The 17,842-nt window shown below is 39.8% G+C and overlaps 2 protein-coding genes across 2 annotated transcripts in view; one reads left to right on the top strand and one right to left on the bottom strand.

The window, feature by feature from the left end:
• Positions 1 to 2,313, bottom strand: part of LOC120432997 (protein ALP1-like) — a 47,069-nt gene extending 44,756 nt beyond the window's left edge. Inside the window, exon 1 of the mRNA XM_039598438.1 lies at positions 2,273 to 2,313. Coding sequence (XP_039454372.1) covers positions 2,273 to 2,313 — 41 coding nt within the window. The remainder of the gene's footprint in view (positions 1 to 2,272) is intronic.
• A 6,707-nt stretch (positions 2,314 to 9,020) lies between these two features.
• On the top strand, positions 9,021 to 9,866 carry LOC116312354 (trace amine-associated receptor 1-like). Its single transcript, XM_039598437.1, has 2 exons — positions 9,021 to 9,403; positions 9,671 to 9,866. The coding sequence occupies exons 1-2, from the start codon at positions 9,021 to 9,023 to the stop codon at positions 9,864 to 9,866; spliced, it is 579 nt and encodes a 192-aa protein (XP_039454371.1).
• The last annotated feature ends 7,976 nt before the right edge of the window (positions 9,867 to 17,842 follow it).

Below are 17,842 nucleotides of genomic sequence, written 5' to 3'. Positions count from 1 at the left end.
AAAGCTGCTGGTCATGATATCGGTTTGGTTATCTGGTGAGAGGAAACATGCAGATGAAACCAGGAGATGTCCTTACTGAATCATCAGAGCTGAACAGGTGATGGAGAAACACGTTTACCTTTTAGGTGACATGGATGAGTTGAAGGAAGTTATGAACTGTTTCTGAGAGACAAATAACACCAGCATCCTTTTCTAAGTAGCTGACAGCTGGTAACTGTGCAGGGGCGGGTCTAGCAAAGTGTTGCCAGGGGCCAGGTAGGGCATTAACAGGAAAGGGGGGCACAAGGAAATACTTTTCTTTATTATTCTCATTTAAAATGTCTCGCTTTAAAAAAAAAAAAAAAATTATCTGAGTCTTACAACAAACAATTGATAGATTGATACATATATACCATCAGAACAGTGTACATCACTGTCACAACAGTGTTTATTTTCATTCAAAGGCTTTATGATTTTTCCTATAATGGTGGGCCGGTCTCTAGTCAAGATGCCCGGGATGATTGTTTTGTCCCAGTCCAGCTCTGTATGCAGTTCATCTGCAGTCTGGTGTTACCTACATCTTCCTATTCAGAAGGCAGAATTTCCAAGTTCTGAGTACAATCAAAAGCGCCACGACTGCAGTTTTTGTGTTGGATGTAAAAAGCAGGCTAGAATCATGGCGGCGGTCAACGACGGTCCAGGCGTGGGATTTCTCTCGTGGAAATGTGCACATTATTTTTTCCTTTCTATTGGTAGGTGGCACAGTGCACTTGTGGCAAGTAAGCAAGATAGAAGACTGGCAGTCTGGCTGGGTATCCAGTTATGGAAGCAACACATTAACAAGAGAATTCTGAGTAAAACCAAAGTTACTTTCCTTAGTAACTAGTTACTTTGAAAGTAACGAGTAACTTGAAGTAACTGAGTTACTTTTTTAGAGAAGTAACTAGTAATGTAACTAAGTTACTAATTTAAAGTAACTTACCCAACACTGATCCTATGCCATCCCTAAGGATCCCAGGATCTTCCTACTGGGTTTGCTACCCAGAGATTAGATTCTGAAAAAGGACAGATATATTTTTAAAATCCTGTTGCTCGCATCTGAAAAGGCCATAACAAGGAATTGGCTTAAGAAAGATCCTCCCTGAGTGCAAGTGCTAGAGATTATAGAGGAAATACATCTGATGGAGAGACTGACTATCTTTCTACGACTAAAAGATCATCTTTTTCAACAACGTCTGACTAAATGGTATAAATATAAGAAAAGGCTTGAAGATTCTGTCACTTAATTCAGCTTATATCTCTCTATTTGTATGCCTGGAACAGTGCCCCAATTTCTTCCTCTTATATTTTTTTGGGGTTCTGTTTGTTTGTTTTTGTTGTTGTTGTTATTTTTTGTTATATTCTTGTCACAATGAAAATTCTAAATAAAAAGTTTTTTTTTAAAAAGTTCAGGAGGAGTGCCAACCAGGTGGGAAGCAGCAGAGATGGAGTAACTCTTGAGGTTGGCAGGGAGGCCAATGGTAGAGACAGAGCAACTCTGAAGGACAGCCATGTGGCAAATAATGAATCCGAAGAAACCCTGGAGCTCAGCTGATGGGCCAGTGGCAGCAGAGATGGAGAAACTCCAGAGATCAGCACTGAGGTAACATGTCCCATCAGACAGCTTAGCAGGAGGCTGGTAGCTGAGATAATTCATTGGAGGCTGGCGTTAACTGAGACAATGAGGCACCTCAGGTGGCAAAGCCGGACATTGATGGTTTTGACAGGGCAGGAGGCCAGATGCTGAGATGGAGTTCCACTAATGATTTGATAGGTTGCTGGTGATGACAGCGGAGGAAAGCCACGGGCTCAGGTGACATGGGATCCTTTGACTTATGCTCAGGCAATGATCTCGGTGCTTGGGATACTGAAGACTGTACATCTGTTTCTGTTAAACAAAATAATGTGTCACCTGACATCCTTTTCAATCCTAATGTCAATTTACATCCCTCCAGCATTTAGAAAAGTCTTAAATATAATCCCTAATATTGGTATTGGGATATCTTTGTTAAGTTTAGGTATAGCTCTCATTATTGAACGATATGTTTGGAAAGCCACTACCAAAACACATACTGCCTTCATGCATCATGTTTCCATGATTATTGCTGCCCTTTCTCTCATCACGGACATCTGTTGTCATTGGTCCCACTATTGCTAAGAAATCCAGTGAAAATCCCAGAGAGGACTATAAAATCCCGTTTTCTACCTTCCTTTGTTCTTTTGGATGCTTGTCTCAGCCTTTCTACTCTTTTACCAGACAGTTAGGGTCTTTTTCCACATCTCCAAGTCAACCATGCTGGCCGTTGTCTTTGGTTTAGGCTATGGCTGGCCTGATTATAGCTGTGATTACTGTTGCTGTCACAGCATCTGGGAATGGATACATAAGAGAAAATAAAACTTGTTGCTAAAACTTGCCCAAAGACATGAACATATTTGGTGGTCATTATAAGGTTTGTGGCCATTTTGACTTCTTTATTTGAACTAAATTGGTCTTTGGGAATAGTAACTATGGTATCTCCAACAACACCAAGAATCCATACACATACATGGAACTAAAATACTGTATTTCATTATCTATATTATTTGAGAATTATGATCCAGTGATGCATACCTCTGGCCAACAGATATCACTTCAAGATAAAGACATGAATCAGGCAATGTCTCTCTTTAGCTATCTGTGTCTCCTGTCAGTCAGAGTGGGCTTGTCTCTGATTTTAGGTTTCCAACTGTACAACTGTAAACACCTTGGCTGTCTGATGCAGCCAAGGTGTTTGGTTGATGCAATGATATCGAGCAGCCTCACACTTCTTCCATTAAAGGTGTGAGTGAGTATGAGTATTGAATCCCCTAGCTGCTCCATTGTTACACAGAGGGAGTTCTGCTTTTCCCCAATGTATGTTGTATGTGCAACCAGATGTGTTACTTGGTAATAATATCTTGTTTACATGGGAAATGTTTTCAACAAAGTTATACATTAGAACAAAAAAGAAAATCTAACAACAAATAGAACATGAAATGCTGCCATAATCACTGTGTAAGAGTCAGGGTCACAATGTGAACAAAAAAATAGAACTTCAAATTATCTACTCACTGAGGCTTCTTTGAAAGAATCTCGAAAATTTTACAGCTGGGATGAGGTGCAGCATTGATGTGCAGCACACGATGATGTGCACTGAAAAAAAGAACATAGTGGACATTGGTTGCACACTGATCTTTTGCTTTGGCAGTAACTTAAACAACTGCCAAATCAGTTAAATCAACACAAGTTATTCATATTCGATAAACCTGTGTGTTTTGTGTTGATACAATGTGACTGAAACATGTTTAAATAAAGTAATTAAAGCTCTTGGAATATTTTAATCCTTCACAATTGTCTCACTTTATTCCAACACTATTCACAACTTTTACCTCATTACTACGTGGTCACTTAAAAACTACATGTTATCTTTATATTACACAATGTTCAACAAAGTATAGAGTCCGGTTAACATAAAAGTTTAATGGATTTATAACAACTTCCACTCCATCCATCGATCTTATCTTTATCAGAGCTGAGGGGGGCCTGGGGCTTATCCCAGATGTGATAGGGTGAGACCCGGGGTACATCCTGGACACGTCACAGGCCTATTGCAGGGCTAACACAGAGAGAATTTTCACCAATTACCCTAATTGGTGAAAATGACTGTGTAAATTTTAACTGTGGGAGGAAACCAGAGTACCCAGAGAGAACCCACTCCAAACTAGCTGGATTGTGGATTTGAACCCTGGACCTTCTTGCTGTATGCTAACCACTGAGTTGTCATTCCAGACTTAACAAAAGCAGGAATTTCCTTTTTTTGAGTGCAGTTGTTCTCTAAGACTGCCTTTGCATACTCTCACTGTGCCAGTATGAATTTGTTCTGAGCCCTACATTTACCTTGTACAGTCCAAAGACATATGTTAGGTTAATTAGTGATGTGATGTAGACAAATGTTTAAAATGTGGCTTGTAGCACTTGAAGATGTCAGTATGAGCTGTATAAATGTCATTCTCTTCCAGCAAATTGCTAAAAAATTGAATTAATTATTATTATTATTGTTATTATTATGTTGATGGTCAGTTAAATACCACAGGCAGTTCCTGGAGGATGAAGGAAGTGACACCAGTTACTGCCCTCCACAGTTGGCTGACCAATACAATACCTCTGATGCATTATGTTTCAGTCCATCTGATGCTGCCAGGTTGCACCTCAGAGTGTCCAGGAGCTCAGTTATGCCTTGAGCCAGATCTGGGGAAGTTTAACAGGACACCACCCATCATCTCATTTGGAGCATTCCGTGAGATTGTGAGGCATTTAATACATGAGGACCATAAAAACTACTCAGTACCATTTTGAGTCACTGGAATGTCATTTCCAGAAAACAGACTACTGTGCCTTTTAATTTTTGTCAGGATCCCTCGCCGATTGACTTGCCACTTTCTGTCTCTCTCTTTCCTAAGCGCTGTACCTCTGTTCTGTCTAATGGCAGTTTGCACAATCTTCACATTTATTTGAGCAAAACAGTATTTCTGGGTGGAACCTCGATTGTCTCCAGCAGTGTTTAAAGTCAGCCACTCCCCTGGTAGATTTAATATTCACAACTGTACAAGAACTATATCATGACCTTGCTGAGGTATTTAGTAAAGATCTCACCCTCTCACTTACACCACCACTGCCACTTCCGTATGATTGCAAAATCAATCTGCTACCAGATGCTCCATTCATATCAAGCCATCTATATAGTTACATAACCGATTCACTAGAATAGAATAGAATAGAATAGAGTAGAATAATCCTTTAATTGTCCCACAAGGGGAAATTTGGTTGTAACAGCATCAAGAAAAACACATATACAAACAAACAGTACACAGGACACTGAACAGAAACATACAATTTTTTTTTTACATATTTACATCAAGGACAATAGTTACCAAAAACAGAGTACTGTGCAGTTATTAAAATTAAATAAAATTAAATACAGATAAGAGGCAAACCCAGGTTATAGTGTGAATCGGTTGAGAAAATAGTGCAAGTTATAGCGCTGATGTAAACATCTATGTGTGTTGGGAGCAGTTTTGATTGTACAGTACACTAGCCGCTGGAATCATCTGTCACTTAAGACAGTGACACTTCTGTCACTGATTTCTGTGGGATAAACAAAATTACTGTTAAAACTAAATATTCTCTACCTTTTTTGTCCTCTGCTTTTGAGCTCTTTCAGGGTGCATCACTGTTCACCAAACTGGATCCACGATACACCTACCACCTGATAAGAATTAAAGAGAGCGATGAGTAGAAAGCAGCCTTTTAGACACATCTGAACCACTTTGAATATTGCCATACTTTTTTTGGCTAATGCTCCCCCAGTTTTCCAACCCCTTTTCAATGGTATGCTACATGACTTCATTAATCATTTTGTGCCTGTTTACCTTGATGACATTCTTATTTTCTCAAAGTCTGTCCAGGAGCATAACTCCGATGGCCTTCTGGTTCACCAGTGTCTTTTGGAAATGTCTCTATGTCACGTTGAGACAGTAACATTCCTAGGGTTTGTTGTGAAAAGGGGAAAGCTCAGGGCAGGTGCAGTTAAGGCAAAAGCGACTGTTGATTGGTGATTGGCCAGTACCTGCAGAAGAAAGTTGCCTTACCTCTATCCCATCTCACATCTCCAAAGGTCCAATTTAAAGTGAGAAACTTCCTGTGATACAGATTTCTTCTTCTGAGTGTCCCATCTCTTCTTTTTTTCTTGTCATTTTTCTTCTTAAAGCATAAGCATGTAAGCATTTAAACTCTCTGATCTTTCAGAGATATGTTTGCCTCCTTTTTCAAATCTGTGAAGGCATGATTACTCCATGCAGATCTATTTCGAATTAACTGATGATCCTGCCATGTCTTTGCATGGCTTTCGTGAGTCCATGCACGAGGTCAAAAATTGGATCGCAGGTAACTCTCTTATCCTAAATGACGGGAAAACTGAAATCATCGTGTTTGACAGTAGTATCCCCCGTGGCCAACTCCGTGATGCCTTCAGTTCCTTTGATAGTTTCCTCACCGACACTGTTACTGACCTGGGTGTGCTTTTGGATAGCTCTTTTAAATTCGACAAACAAGTGTCTGCTGTTGTCAAATCTTGCCTCTATCACTTGCGCCTTCTTAGCAAAGCCAGACATTATGTCCCGCATAGAGACCTGGAAAAGCTTATCCATGCATTTGTGACATCTAGGTTGGATTATTGCAACTCCCTTTACTTTGGTCTTAACTCTACTCTTCTCCATAGACTGCAAATTGTTCAGAATGCGGCTGCTCGTCTCCTTACTGGTAGTGGGCGGCATGTATCTATCACCGTTGTCCTTGCTGACCTGCATTGGTTTCCCGTTAAGTTTCGCATTCAATTCAACACAGCTGATTTAAATGGCTAAATGACCTCTTTGACGTGTCTTGAAGTTCTCCAGAGGCCTGCTAATGAACTAATCATTTGATTCAGGTGTGTTGACCCAGGGTGATATCTAAAACCTGCAGGACACTGGCCCTCAAGGTCTGGAGTTGCCTACCCCTGCTTTAACAAAATCAGCTTACAGCACCTGATGGTGAAGCTGTCTCTGCTCAGTTTTATTATCGCACGCTGTAATTGTATTTTGGACTTATTGCCAGAAAGACAACAGACAGTATGTGTTGGCAGTAAGAAATCACCAAAGCAGGGCTGTACTCTGGGCTGAGTACTATGTCAACTGCTCTTTACTGTGGTGACAGATGACTGCACTGCCAAATTCAGCACAGATCAGATCAACAAGCTTGGTGATGATACAACAATATTACAGGGAGTGCAGAATTATTAGGCAAATGAGTATTTTGTCCACATCATCCTCTTCATGCACGTTGTCTTACTCCAAGCTGTATAGGCTCGAAAGCCTACTACCAATTAAGCATATTAGGTGATGTGCATCTCTGTAATGAGAAGGGGTGTGGTCTAATGACATCAACACCCTATATCAGGTGTGCATAATTATTAGGCAACTTCCTTTCCTTTGGCAAAATGGGTCAAAAGAAGGACTTGACAGGCTCAGAAAAGTCAAAAATAGTGAGATATCTTGCAGAGGGATGCAGCAGTCTTAAAATTGCAAAGCTTCTGAAGCGTGATCATCGAACAATCAAGCGTTTCATTCAAAATAGTCAACAGGGTCGCAAGAAGCGTGTGGAAAACCAAGGCGCAAAATAACTGCCCATGAACTGAGAAAAGTCAAGCGTGCAGCTGCCAAGATGCCACTTGCCACCAGTTTGGCCATATTTCAGAGCTGCAACATCACTGGAGTGCCCAAAAGCACAAGGTGTGCAATACTCTTTTCTTACATGGCCAAGGTAAGAAAGGCTGAAAGACGACCACCACTGAACAAGACACACAAGCTGAAACGTCAAGACTGGGCCAAGAAATATCTCAAGACTGATTTTTCTAAGGTTTCATGGACTGATGAAATGAGAGTGAGTCTTGATGGGCCAGATGGATGGGCCCGTGGCTGGATTGGTAAAGGGCAGAGAGCTCCAGTCCGACTCAGACGCCAGCAAGGTGGAGGTGGAGTATTGGTTTGGGCTGGTATCATCAAAGATGAGCTTGTGGGGCCTTTTCGGGTTGAGGATGGAGTCAAGCTCAACTCCCAGTCCTACTGCCAGTTTCTGGAAGACACCTTCTTCAAGCAGTGGTACAGGAAGAAGTCTGCATCCTTCAAGAAAAACATGATTTTCATGCAAGACAATGCTCCATCACACGCGTCCAAGTACTCCACAGCGTGGCTGGCAAGAAAGGGTATAAAAGAAGAAAAACTAATGACATGGCCTCCTTGTTCACCTGATCTGAACCCCATTGAGAACCTGTGGTCCATCACCAAATGTGAGATTTACAAGGAGGGAAAACAGTACACCTCTCTGAACAGTGTCTGGGAGGCTGTGGTTGCTGCTGCACGCAATGTTGATGGTGAACAGATCAAAACACTGACAGAATCCATGGATGGCAGGCTTTTGAGTGTCCTTGCAAAGAAAGGTGGCTATATTGGTCGCTGATTTGTTTTTGTTTTGTCTTTGAATGTCAGAAATGTATATTTGTGAATGTGGAGATGTTATATTGGTTTCACTGGTAAAAATAAATAATTGAAATGGGTATATATTTGTTTTTGTTAAGTTGCCTAATAATTATGCACAGTAATAGTCACCTGCACACACAGATATCCCCTAAAATAGCTAAAACTGAAAACAAACTAAAAACTACTTCCAAAAACATTCAGCTTTGATATTAATGAGTGTTTTGGGTTCATTGAGAACATGGTTGTTGTTCAATAATAAAATTATTCCTCAAAAATACAACTTGCCTAATAATTCTGCACTCCCTGTAGCACTCATCATCATGGACATGCTTTTCTATAGTGTCTGCAGATGTTGTGCTATCAGTGCTCAGGTGTTAACAAACAATGAAAAAGGTCAACTGTACACTATCTGCTTAAAAACAACTTGTTTTTATTAGAAGTGGCCACAAATAGTTATTGCCAGTTCATCTAATTTGTGATGATGATACAAATCAAGCATAAACACACATACAAATTCATCACTACTTGTGATGTCAGCAACGGGCATACGTTTCTCACTTTTAATTGGACAAGCACATAATGTATTAGTTATTCTAATTAGCTGAGAAATGTTACAGTCATGTGACTGTCATGTTAAAAGTCTCTTAACAGTGTTAGACACACTCAACACACTCATCATACAGGTATGTAGACAACCTGAAGAATGCATATTGTTTGTTTGTTTTTTCATGAGAACAGAGAAAGAAATGTTTTTTTGAATGCTGAAAATTGAAACTTGTTTCAGGGCTGTGACATGGAGTCATGGAGTCATGGAGTCATTCAATCTGACTGTTAATACTATGAGCTTCCTTCTCTGCGATTCACAACAGAACAAATTATGTGTGTTATTATATGTTGTCCTCATCTCATTAATGCTTATTACAATATGTGGAAATCTTCTTGTGATAATTTCTATCATTTACTTTAGATATCTCCACACTCCTACTAACTACCTTATCCTCTCTCTGGCTGTGGCTGATCTACTAATTGGTGCTTTAATATTTCCTTTGAGCATGACATTCTCTCTAAAGCCATGTATGTATATAAAGAATTTCTTTTGCAACTTAAGAAACACTTTTGATATAACAATAAGTGTATCTTCCTTATTAAATTTGTGCTGTATTTCTGTTGATCGATATTATGCTGTTTGCCACCCTCTGATATATAAAACTAAAATAACTGATTGTGTTGCCGTGAAGATGGGCCTTGGAAGCTGGGCTGTTGCTATCTTAAGTGGAACTTTTGTCTTCCTGATGTTTTTTATTCCAGACGAATGTGACACAAGTTGCACTTTCACTCTCGTTGTCACATCAATGGTAGGATATTATATCCCAACAATAGTTTTACTGTCCATGTACAGCAAAATTCTTGTTGTTGCACTGAGGCAGGCACGCAGCATTCATAATAAAACTTCTCAGAACACAAAGTCTAAAGCAGTTTCCAGTAAGGAGAGAAAGGCCACAAAGACAATGACCATAGTTATTGGAATATTTTTAATTTTTTGGGTTCCTGTTTTTCTTAGTTATTCATTTTATCCTCTGGATAGTTTTATACTTTATGTGCTTCTTGAACCATTTAACTGGTTTTCACTTTCTAACTCAATGCTCAATCCCTTTATTTATGCTTTCTTTTACACTTGGTTTAGAAGAGCTTTTAAAATGATCATTTCTGGAAAAATATTTCAAGGTGATGTTACTAACATAAAACTATATCAGTAAGAGTAAATATCACCACAGTTGATCTTCTCTGTGTTGTTCATTACAGTTTCAACTATGTAAGTCAACTGTCACTATGCACAGAAATGCCTATGTACAGATTTTATCAGTACACTGTTAATGAGCTTATTCATGTAATTATCAAGTTTCTATAAAATATGAAGATTTATTGAATGGCTGTTAAAAGTGAGCATGAAACATATGATCATTCTTCCACTACTACTACTTCTGTATTGCCCTTATAGAAGACCTTGTTGATAAACAGCATATAATGTTACAATAAACATGTACATAATTGTTAAAATAATTCTGTCTCTGTTTTTTTTTAAATTAAGTGTGTACTGTGTAAATGAAACGCGACAACACAGAGTCCCTAATTAAAGGTGTGAATGACTGTTGAATCTTTATTCCCTAAGCTTGTCTGCTTGTCTGTAATTACAGGTATTTAGTCCACTTCCCTTGTGTGTACTGTGTAAGTGAAACACGACAACACAGAGTCCCTAATTAAAGGTGTGAATGACTGTTAAATCTTTATTCCCTAAGCTTGTCTGCTTGTACACAGGTAAAGATGTTTGGAGCAGAAAACAATAACAGAGCAACAACAGTAGTGACATGATGTTTTCCCATTATTATTGCCTTAGGATGGTGACATTTTTCATTGCTTACATTAAATTAATCCAAAAAGTCTGTTTTCATTACTTTTTCATTTACGAACATACGTACATACATACACACAGTATATCTCAACAGGAAAACTAAATATATATTGAACATGGGAACAACTTTCTTTCAGCCGACACATAACACACGTGTTCCCATCAAAGAAACTGAATCATGAATTTGAACAGCAACACTGAGATAAAATATATTTATGCCAGCCACAAAAAAGCTTTTTCATTTCACTGTCTTAAAAGTGGGAGTTTAAAATAAAAACAATTGTAAGTTTAAATGCAGTCATCCTTTTCCCCTCTTTCTCTCTTTCCCTCTTCTTGTGTGTGTGAGCATGTGTGTGCGTGTGTCAGGTTTGCTTTGTGTTCCAAAGTTCAGTATTTCTGCAATTCTCTGCACCTGAGTGTGACACATTATCACACACCTGCATGTTTTTTGGCCAGTTAAGGTCTGGCTACAAGAGAGAGAGTTTCTCCTCAACCAACAACATATCATTGCACCTCTTAAAGCAAGCTAGGTTCCCACACATTGGAGACTTAAAGAATCGGTGTAATTGTGTTTCTTTGGCCCTTTTTTCTCCTCTGTTCAGAACGCCGATAACACAAGGTGGGAGAGCTGAAACTGGACCTTCACTGAAGGTCACTGAAGCAAATTGCTTGTTGAGATGGCTTGCCAACCGCTAGTGAAGAAATACTATTGTGGGGCGACCGTGGCTCAGGGGGTTGGGAAGCGTATCTGCAACCGGAAGATCGCCGGTTCGATCCCCGGGCTCTCTGTCCTGGTCGTTGTGTCCTTGGGCAAGACACTTTACCCTACTGCCTACTGGTGTTGGCCAGAGGGGCCGATGGCGTGATATACCTCGCCTCTATCAGTCTGCCCCAGGGCAGCTGTGGCTACAACAGTAGCTTGCCTCCACCAGTGTGTGAATGTGAGAGTGAATGAATAGTGGCATTGTAAAGCACTTTGGGTGCCTTGAAAAGCGCTATATGAAATCCAATCCATTATTATTAACTGTGTTATTATAATGAATTCCATTTAGATCCATTATACTTTTTTTTAAATTTGTTTATCAAGAGATTATACAAACTTATATACATTGAGAAAATATGTCATGTAAGATGCATACAAACATTTCTTTCCCAAACATTTTAACTTTTCTTGTTAAACAAAAGACAAATTAAAATACAAAAAACATCATACCAACACGAGAACAGAAAATTGAGAAAAGAAAAAAAAAATGAAGAAAAAAAAAGTAAGTTAGAAAAAAATATTAAATAAATAAATAAAATAAAGTAAAATAAAAATGAAAAAAATTAAAATTATACAATAAAAAAAAAAAAGAAAAATAGAAGGGGAGGGGGGGTGCTTAAATCCTATGCCTACCTTAAAAAAGAGTAAATGTCAAATTCTCTTCAATGTAGTCGCAGGGTGGGTAAATTGTATTGTTCTAAATACTAAGAAAAAGATTTGAGATATTCCACAAAGGGAACTGTGTATAACTTTTGCAGAACTACCTTTCACTGTGAGTGAGATCTTCTCCACCCTCAAAAATGTCCGGACAGTATTAAGCCATTGCAATGCAGATGGAGGCGTGGGAGATTTCCAAAGAAGTAAAATACAGCGTCTAGCAAGAAGGGAACAAAAAGCCAAGATCTCAGTTTGCTGGGGAGATATATTAAGAGGGGTCTTTGGAACTCCAAATATGGCAATTAGAGGGTCTTCTCAGATCTGAATTCCAAAAATCCCTGAAAGTACGGAAAAGAAATCACTCCAAAATTTGTTCAAACTTGGCCAGAAGAAAAACATATGGCTTAGATTGCAAGGGGAGGTGTGACATCTGTCACATTGGTCTATAATTGAAGGAAAAATTTTAGATAGACGGGATTTTGAGAAATGGACTCTGTTTATTACTGTATAAGCTGTAGCCTAGCACATGGTGTACTTGAACGTATGATGAGATTCACCTTATCCCACCATGATTCAAACAGTTCAACTCCTAATTCACACTCCCAGGCAGTTCTGATTTTACCTGATGAGTCTGATTCGGTTGCCATAAGCATACAATATATATTTAATAGAGGTGATTTTTGATTAGGCCTGACAACCAGAAGGTCAACCCATGGTGGGTCAGCAGGGTGAATTGGGAAATTTGGAAACAGTGATGAGACACAGTGTCTAATTTGCAAATAGAGAAAGAAGTGAGAAGGAGGTAGGTTAAATTTTGAGGATAGCGCTGAGAAACTAAGAAAGACATCTTTGTAAAGGGCTCTCATGGTTTTTATGCCTCTTTCGTGCCACATCAAATAAGCGGCGTTGATAGTGGCAGGGGAAAATAGATGAATCCTTAACAATGGTAATCTGGTAGAGGGGGATATGAATTTAAAATGCAACCTGAACTGAAACCATATCTTAAGTGTAGAGAGCACTATGGGATTTGAAGCAACAGAAGATGTTGAATAGATAAGGTAGGCAGGTGAAAAATATGGAGAAATTGACTGAATTTCAAGTTTACACCAAATCAGGTTAGGTGAATTTAGCCAGTAGGTCAGCTTATGAATATGCGAAGACCAGTAGTACATTAAAAAATCTGGTAGGGAAAGACCCCCATTAGAGGTAAACTGTTGTAATAAAGAGAGCCTTAGTCTAGGGGCCCTTCCATTCCACAAAAATGAAGAAACCATCTGGTCTAGGGACTTAAAAAACTGTTTGGGCAGAAATAGGGGGATACACTGACATAAAACGAGAAATCTGGGTAGCACATTCATTTTGATAATATTAATCCTGCCAATTAGTGACAGTGGGAGGGAATTCCACCTCTGGAAATCTGATGCAAATTGTGAGACCAGGGGGGCAAAATTCTCAGAAAACAGTAAAGGCAAAAATTCATGTAATATTAATTCCCAAGTACCTAAATCCCGAGGGGCTGAGCTTAAAAGAAATGCCAGATTGCTCAAGTGCTAACGCTAAAGCATTTACAGCGTAACATTCACTCTTGAGCAAATTAATTTTATAGCCAGAAAAAGAGCTGAATTTTTCCAAGACAGATAAAATTGGAAGAAGACTGCATATGGGGTCAGCAACATATAAAAGAAGGTCATCTGCGTACAGGGATACCTTAAGTTCAACACCTGCACAGATAATTCCATGAAAGGAAGAGAGGGATTTCAGTGCAATGGAAAGAGGTTCTATGGCTAAAGCAAAGAGAAGGGGAGTGTAAAGCGCCTTGAGGCGACTGCTGTTGCGATTTGGCGCTATATAAATAAAACTGAATTGAATTGAATTGGGAGAAAGAGGACACCCCTGTCGAGTGCCACGGCATAGTGGAAAATAATCAGATCGAACAGAGTTGGTGATGACACAAGCCTGAGGGGATGTATAAAGAAGTTTGATCGAAGACACAAACCTTTCTCCAAATCCAAACCTATTCAGTACAGCAAAAAGGTAATCCCATTCAACCCGATCAAAGGCCTTCTCTGCATCTAGAGAAATGATCACTTCAGGAGAGGTGGGACAATGAGCAGAAAAAATTGTGCTTAGCACTGTACGAGTGTTAAAGAACAACTGACGGCCTTTGATGAATCCATTTTGTTCCTGTGAGATAATCTGTGGAAGAACGGCCTTGAGCCGAATTGCAAGTAGTTTTGCCAAAATCTTAAAATCTACATTTAGAAGAGACAGGGGCCTGTAGGACTCACAGGCCGTAGGGTCTTTGCCTTTCTTCAGTAAAACTGAAATAGATGCCAGCGTTAAAGTGAGGGGCAGCCAGCCATTTCTCAGTGATTCATTATATACATCAAGAAGGAGAGGGGCTAACTTGTCTTTAAATTTTTTGAAAAACTCAGCCGGAAATCTGTCTGAGCCTGGGGCCTTACCGCTCTGCATACATTTGATTGAGGCAAAAATTTCCTCTACTTTAATAGGAGCATCAAGCTTATCAGAAACTGATTATTTACTGTGGGAAGGTCAGAATTCCAGAGGAAGGCAAGCATCTCATCTGAAACTGACTGTGATTCAGAGCTGTGGAGATTGCAGTAAAATCTCTTAAAAATCCCACTAATAGAGACAGGTTCAGAAACCAGATTGCCAGACTGGTCTTTAACTTGTGAAATTGTGCGAGAGCTGGCTGTATGTTTCAGTTGCTGTGCCAGAAGTCTACTTGGCTTTTCATCATGCTTGTAATAGGTAACACGGGATCGAATCAAAAGACGTTCCGCGTCAGCTGTTGTGACGAGATCAAGTTCAGTCTGTAAATCCTGTCGTTGCTTCAATAACATCTGTGATGGATTAATGGCATTTTGGTTGTCAACATCCTGAATTTTTGCTGAAATTTCTGCTACCTTGGCCCTGGAATTTTTGTTACGATTAGCTGAATAAGAAATAATCTGGCCATGCAGATATGCTTTCAGTGTTTCCCATAATAATGAGGAGGAGACTGAATTGCTTTTATTAAAGGCAAGAAAGTCATCGATTGCTGATAGAATGAACTGGTTGAATGAATCATCAGATAGTAGGAAAGTATTGAACCTCCAAGAAGGGCAGGAGCAAGGTCTACCAATGAAGTTTATATCAAGGCTTAGCAGAGCATGGTCTGATATAACGATTGGGTGGTATTGAGAAGATGTGACTTTATGCATCAGAGAACCATCAACAAAAAAGTAATCTATACGGGAATAAGATTGGTGTACCTGAGAGAAAAAGGAAAACTTTTATGTTTGTGGATTACACGTCCTCCAAGGATCTATAAACCCATTCTGAGACATGAAGTCAGAGATTGATTTGGACATAGAGGACTGAGTAAAGACACGAGGTGAGGAGCGGTCTAGTGTTGGGTTCATTACACAGTTTAAGTCCCCATCAAGAATTAAACAATGGGTGTCAAGAAAAGGAAGAGTGCTAAATAGATTGTTTGTAAAATCAGGGTTATCAAAATTTGGAGCATAAATATTGACCAACAAAACAAGAATATGAAATAGTCAACCAGCAATTATAAGAAATCTACCATTTTTATCCTCAATTGTTTTGGAAACTGTAAAATGAACCTTCTTACTAATTAAAATAGCTACTCCCCTGGCTTTAGAGTTAAAGGTCGAATGAAAGGTCTCCCCAATCCATGAATACCTGAGCTTACAATGATGTGTATCCTGCAGATGTGTTTCTTGTAAAAATACTATATCTGGATTTAGATGCTTCAAGTGTGAAAATATTTTAGAACGCCTCACCGGGTTGTTAAGGCCTTTGACGTTCCAACTTAAAAATCAGACTGAGGAAGAAGTTGATGAAGCTTGGATATCACGGGACATATGATCAGTCATTTATAGCGGAAGTAACTAGACACCCCCCTCCCAAAGGAAACCAAAACAACCCTCCCCCCCCCAAAAAAACAAAAAACAGAACGAAAAACAAAAAGCAAAGACGGGGCCCCCTTCCCTTGCTTGCGCTATGTCCTTCCCAAAACAAAGGAGCGGTGCAGACTCCTATGGGAGTCATTGACAAAGTTATGCTTTCAGCTAAATAGCACAATAGGAACAAAGAAACACAAAAACACCTTTAAGTGTTGGGTGAACCCCGCAGAACTGGACGCATAGTATAAAATGGAAATATACGATAGGCACTACTCTCAGGAACCAAGAATGCCTGAGTGAAAATATTGTTTTTAAATTAACCCCTTAAGGGACAAACATTTTAAAACCTCTGACTCATACATTTTTGAACATCAAAGAATAGCTTACCCCAGAAGAAGAAAAACACACTCCTCAAACCGTGAAGTATAAACCGGTTCCTTACATATATATTTGTTTCTCACTTGGTTATCGTCTTTATGTAAGTTTTGGCCTCCTCTGGAGAGGTAAAGTCCTGTGTGACCCCATCATGGGTAATCCGCAGCTGGGCTGGGTGGAGCAGGCCGAACCAGACCCCTTCGATTCCTCGGAGCTGACAGTCCGCGAAGGCCGCATGAGCTCGGGCTGTCTTGGCGGTGTTGTCGGGGGAAACAGAGATGGTTATATTGTTCACCTTAATTCGCTGAAGCTCCCTTGCCCTCGACAGGATTTTAACACAGTCAGTGTAGTAGTGTAGCCTCGCTACAATGGGACGGGGCCGCTCACCTGTTTTAGGCTTGAGGGCCAGAGTACGGTGAGCACGGTCTAGCAGCGGCTCCTCGACAAGGTCAAAGGCCTCCTTAAGCAACCGTGAAATAGCAGTCGTGGACGCCGACAATGGGTCGTCTTCTGGAACCCCAACGATGCGAATGTTTTGACGCCGGGACTGGGACTCCAAGTCGTCACATTTATCCTCCAACTTGGCCACCACTTTAGAATACCTTGAAACTCTGTTTTAAGTGTAGCAGCAAAGTCCTCGCAGAGAGCTGAAAGCAGCTCCGCTTTGAGAGCGCTGACATCGCTACTGGTTGCGGCCTGGGCCGCAGTCCCCGACTCAGGTCAGGTCAGGGGCTCGTCAGGAGAAGCAGGCCGCAGGTGAGGCCGGATCGAGCTTCCTCCTTTAGTCGGCTTTGGTGGCATTTTAGTGACCAAAATGAAAAAGTGTACTATTTTAAAATGAGTTAGATATCACTTGGGGTCGAGTCAGAGAAAAAGTGCCCAATAATTATTTAAAAAAAGATCGACCCTGTAGGAGCTCACCAAAACACTACTCACACCAAGCCGCCATTAGCCGGCAGTCAATCCATTATATACTTTACTAGATCATACTGGTAACATTATGTTTATAGAGACCTGTCAACCTTAATTTATGTTAACATTAGGCCTCACATAACATTCACTATAACACAAATAAAAGGATGGACAGATACTGTTTTATGCTATATTTTGTTTGTGTCTCTTCTGTCATTGTGGCTCAGTAGTGAGTATGGGCCTGTGACAAAGTGGATGAGCAGTTGCAATGCTCTTCATTTGTCCCATATGTGTTGATCTTTTTTTGCACATTATGCACATTATTATGTTTCTATTTATTTGCTATGATTTGCTATTTGTCAAGTAACATTGCTGCACTCACTATCCCGGGTTTGTTTGTGTAAATGTTCTGTTGCCGGCAAATCAAACATTCTGCAAATTAAGGCAAATACTCAGTTACATGTTTCTTTATATTTTTTATGTTACAGATTAAGTCATTTGTTCATACTTACTTTGTTCTTTCTTTTTGGTCTTCATGTGGGTCAGGTGTGGGGAAACGCCCGCCTAGCATTTCCTCATTTTAAAGTCCTGATGATGTCACACATGACATCAGCAGGTCGAATGAAGTGGAGGGGTTTCTTTGTCCATAGAAATGCTTCCTTTTCTTTGTGTAAAGGTCTA

This window comes from Oreochromis aureus, linkage group 15 (genome assembly GCF_013358895.1).
Source record: "Oreochromis aureus strain Israel breed Guangdong linkage group 15, ZZ_aureus, whole genome shotgun sequence".
Classification (NCBI taxonomy): domain Eukaryota; kingdom Metazoa; phylum Chordata; class Actinopteri; order Cichliformes; family Cichlidae; genus Oreochromis; species Oreochromis aureus.
This window is presented reverse-complemented; position numbering and strand designations above follow the sequence as displayed.

What these genes read in the sequence shown, in the direction of transcription:
- LOC116312354 (XM_039598437.1), top strand. Translation starts at nt 9,021, where the DNA reads ATGCTTATTACAATATGTGGAAATCTTCTTGTGATAATTTCTATCATT. An exon ending in GGAACTTTTGTCTTCCTGAT is followed by an intron (nt 9,404 to 9,670) that starts GTTTTTTATTCC and finishes TGTTTTTCTTAG; the next exon opens with TTATTCATTTTATCCTCTGG.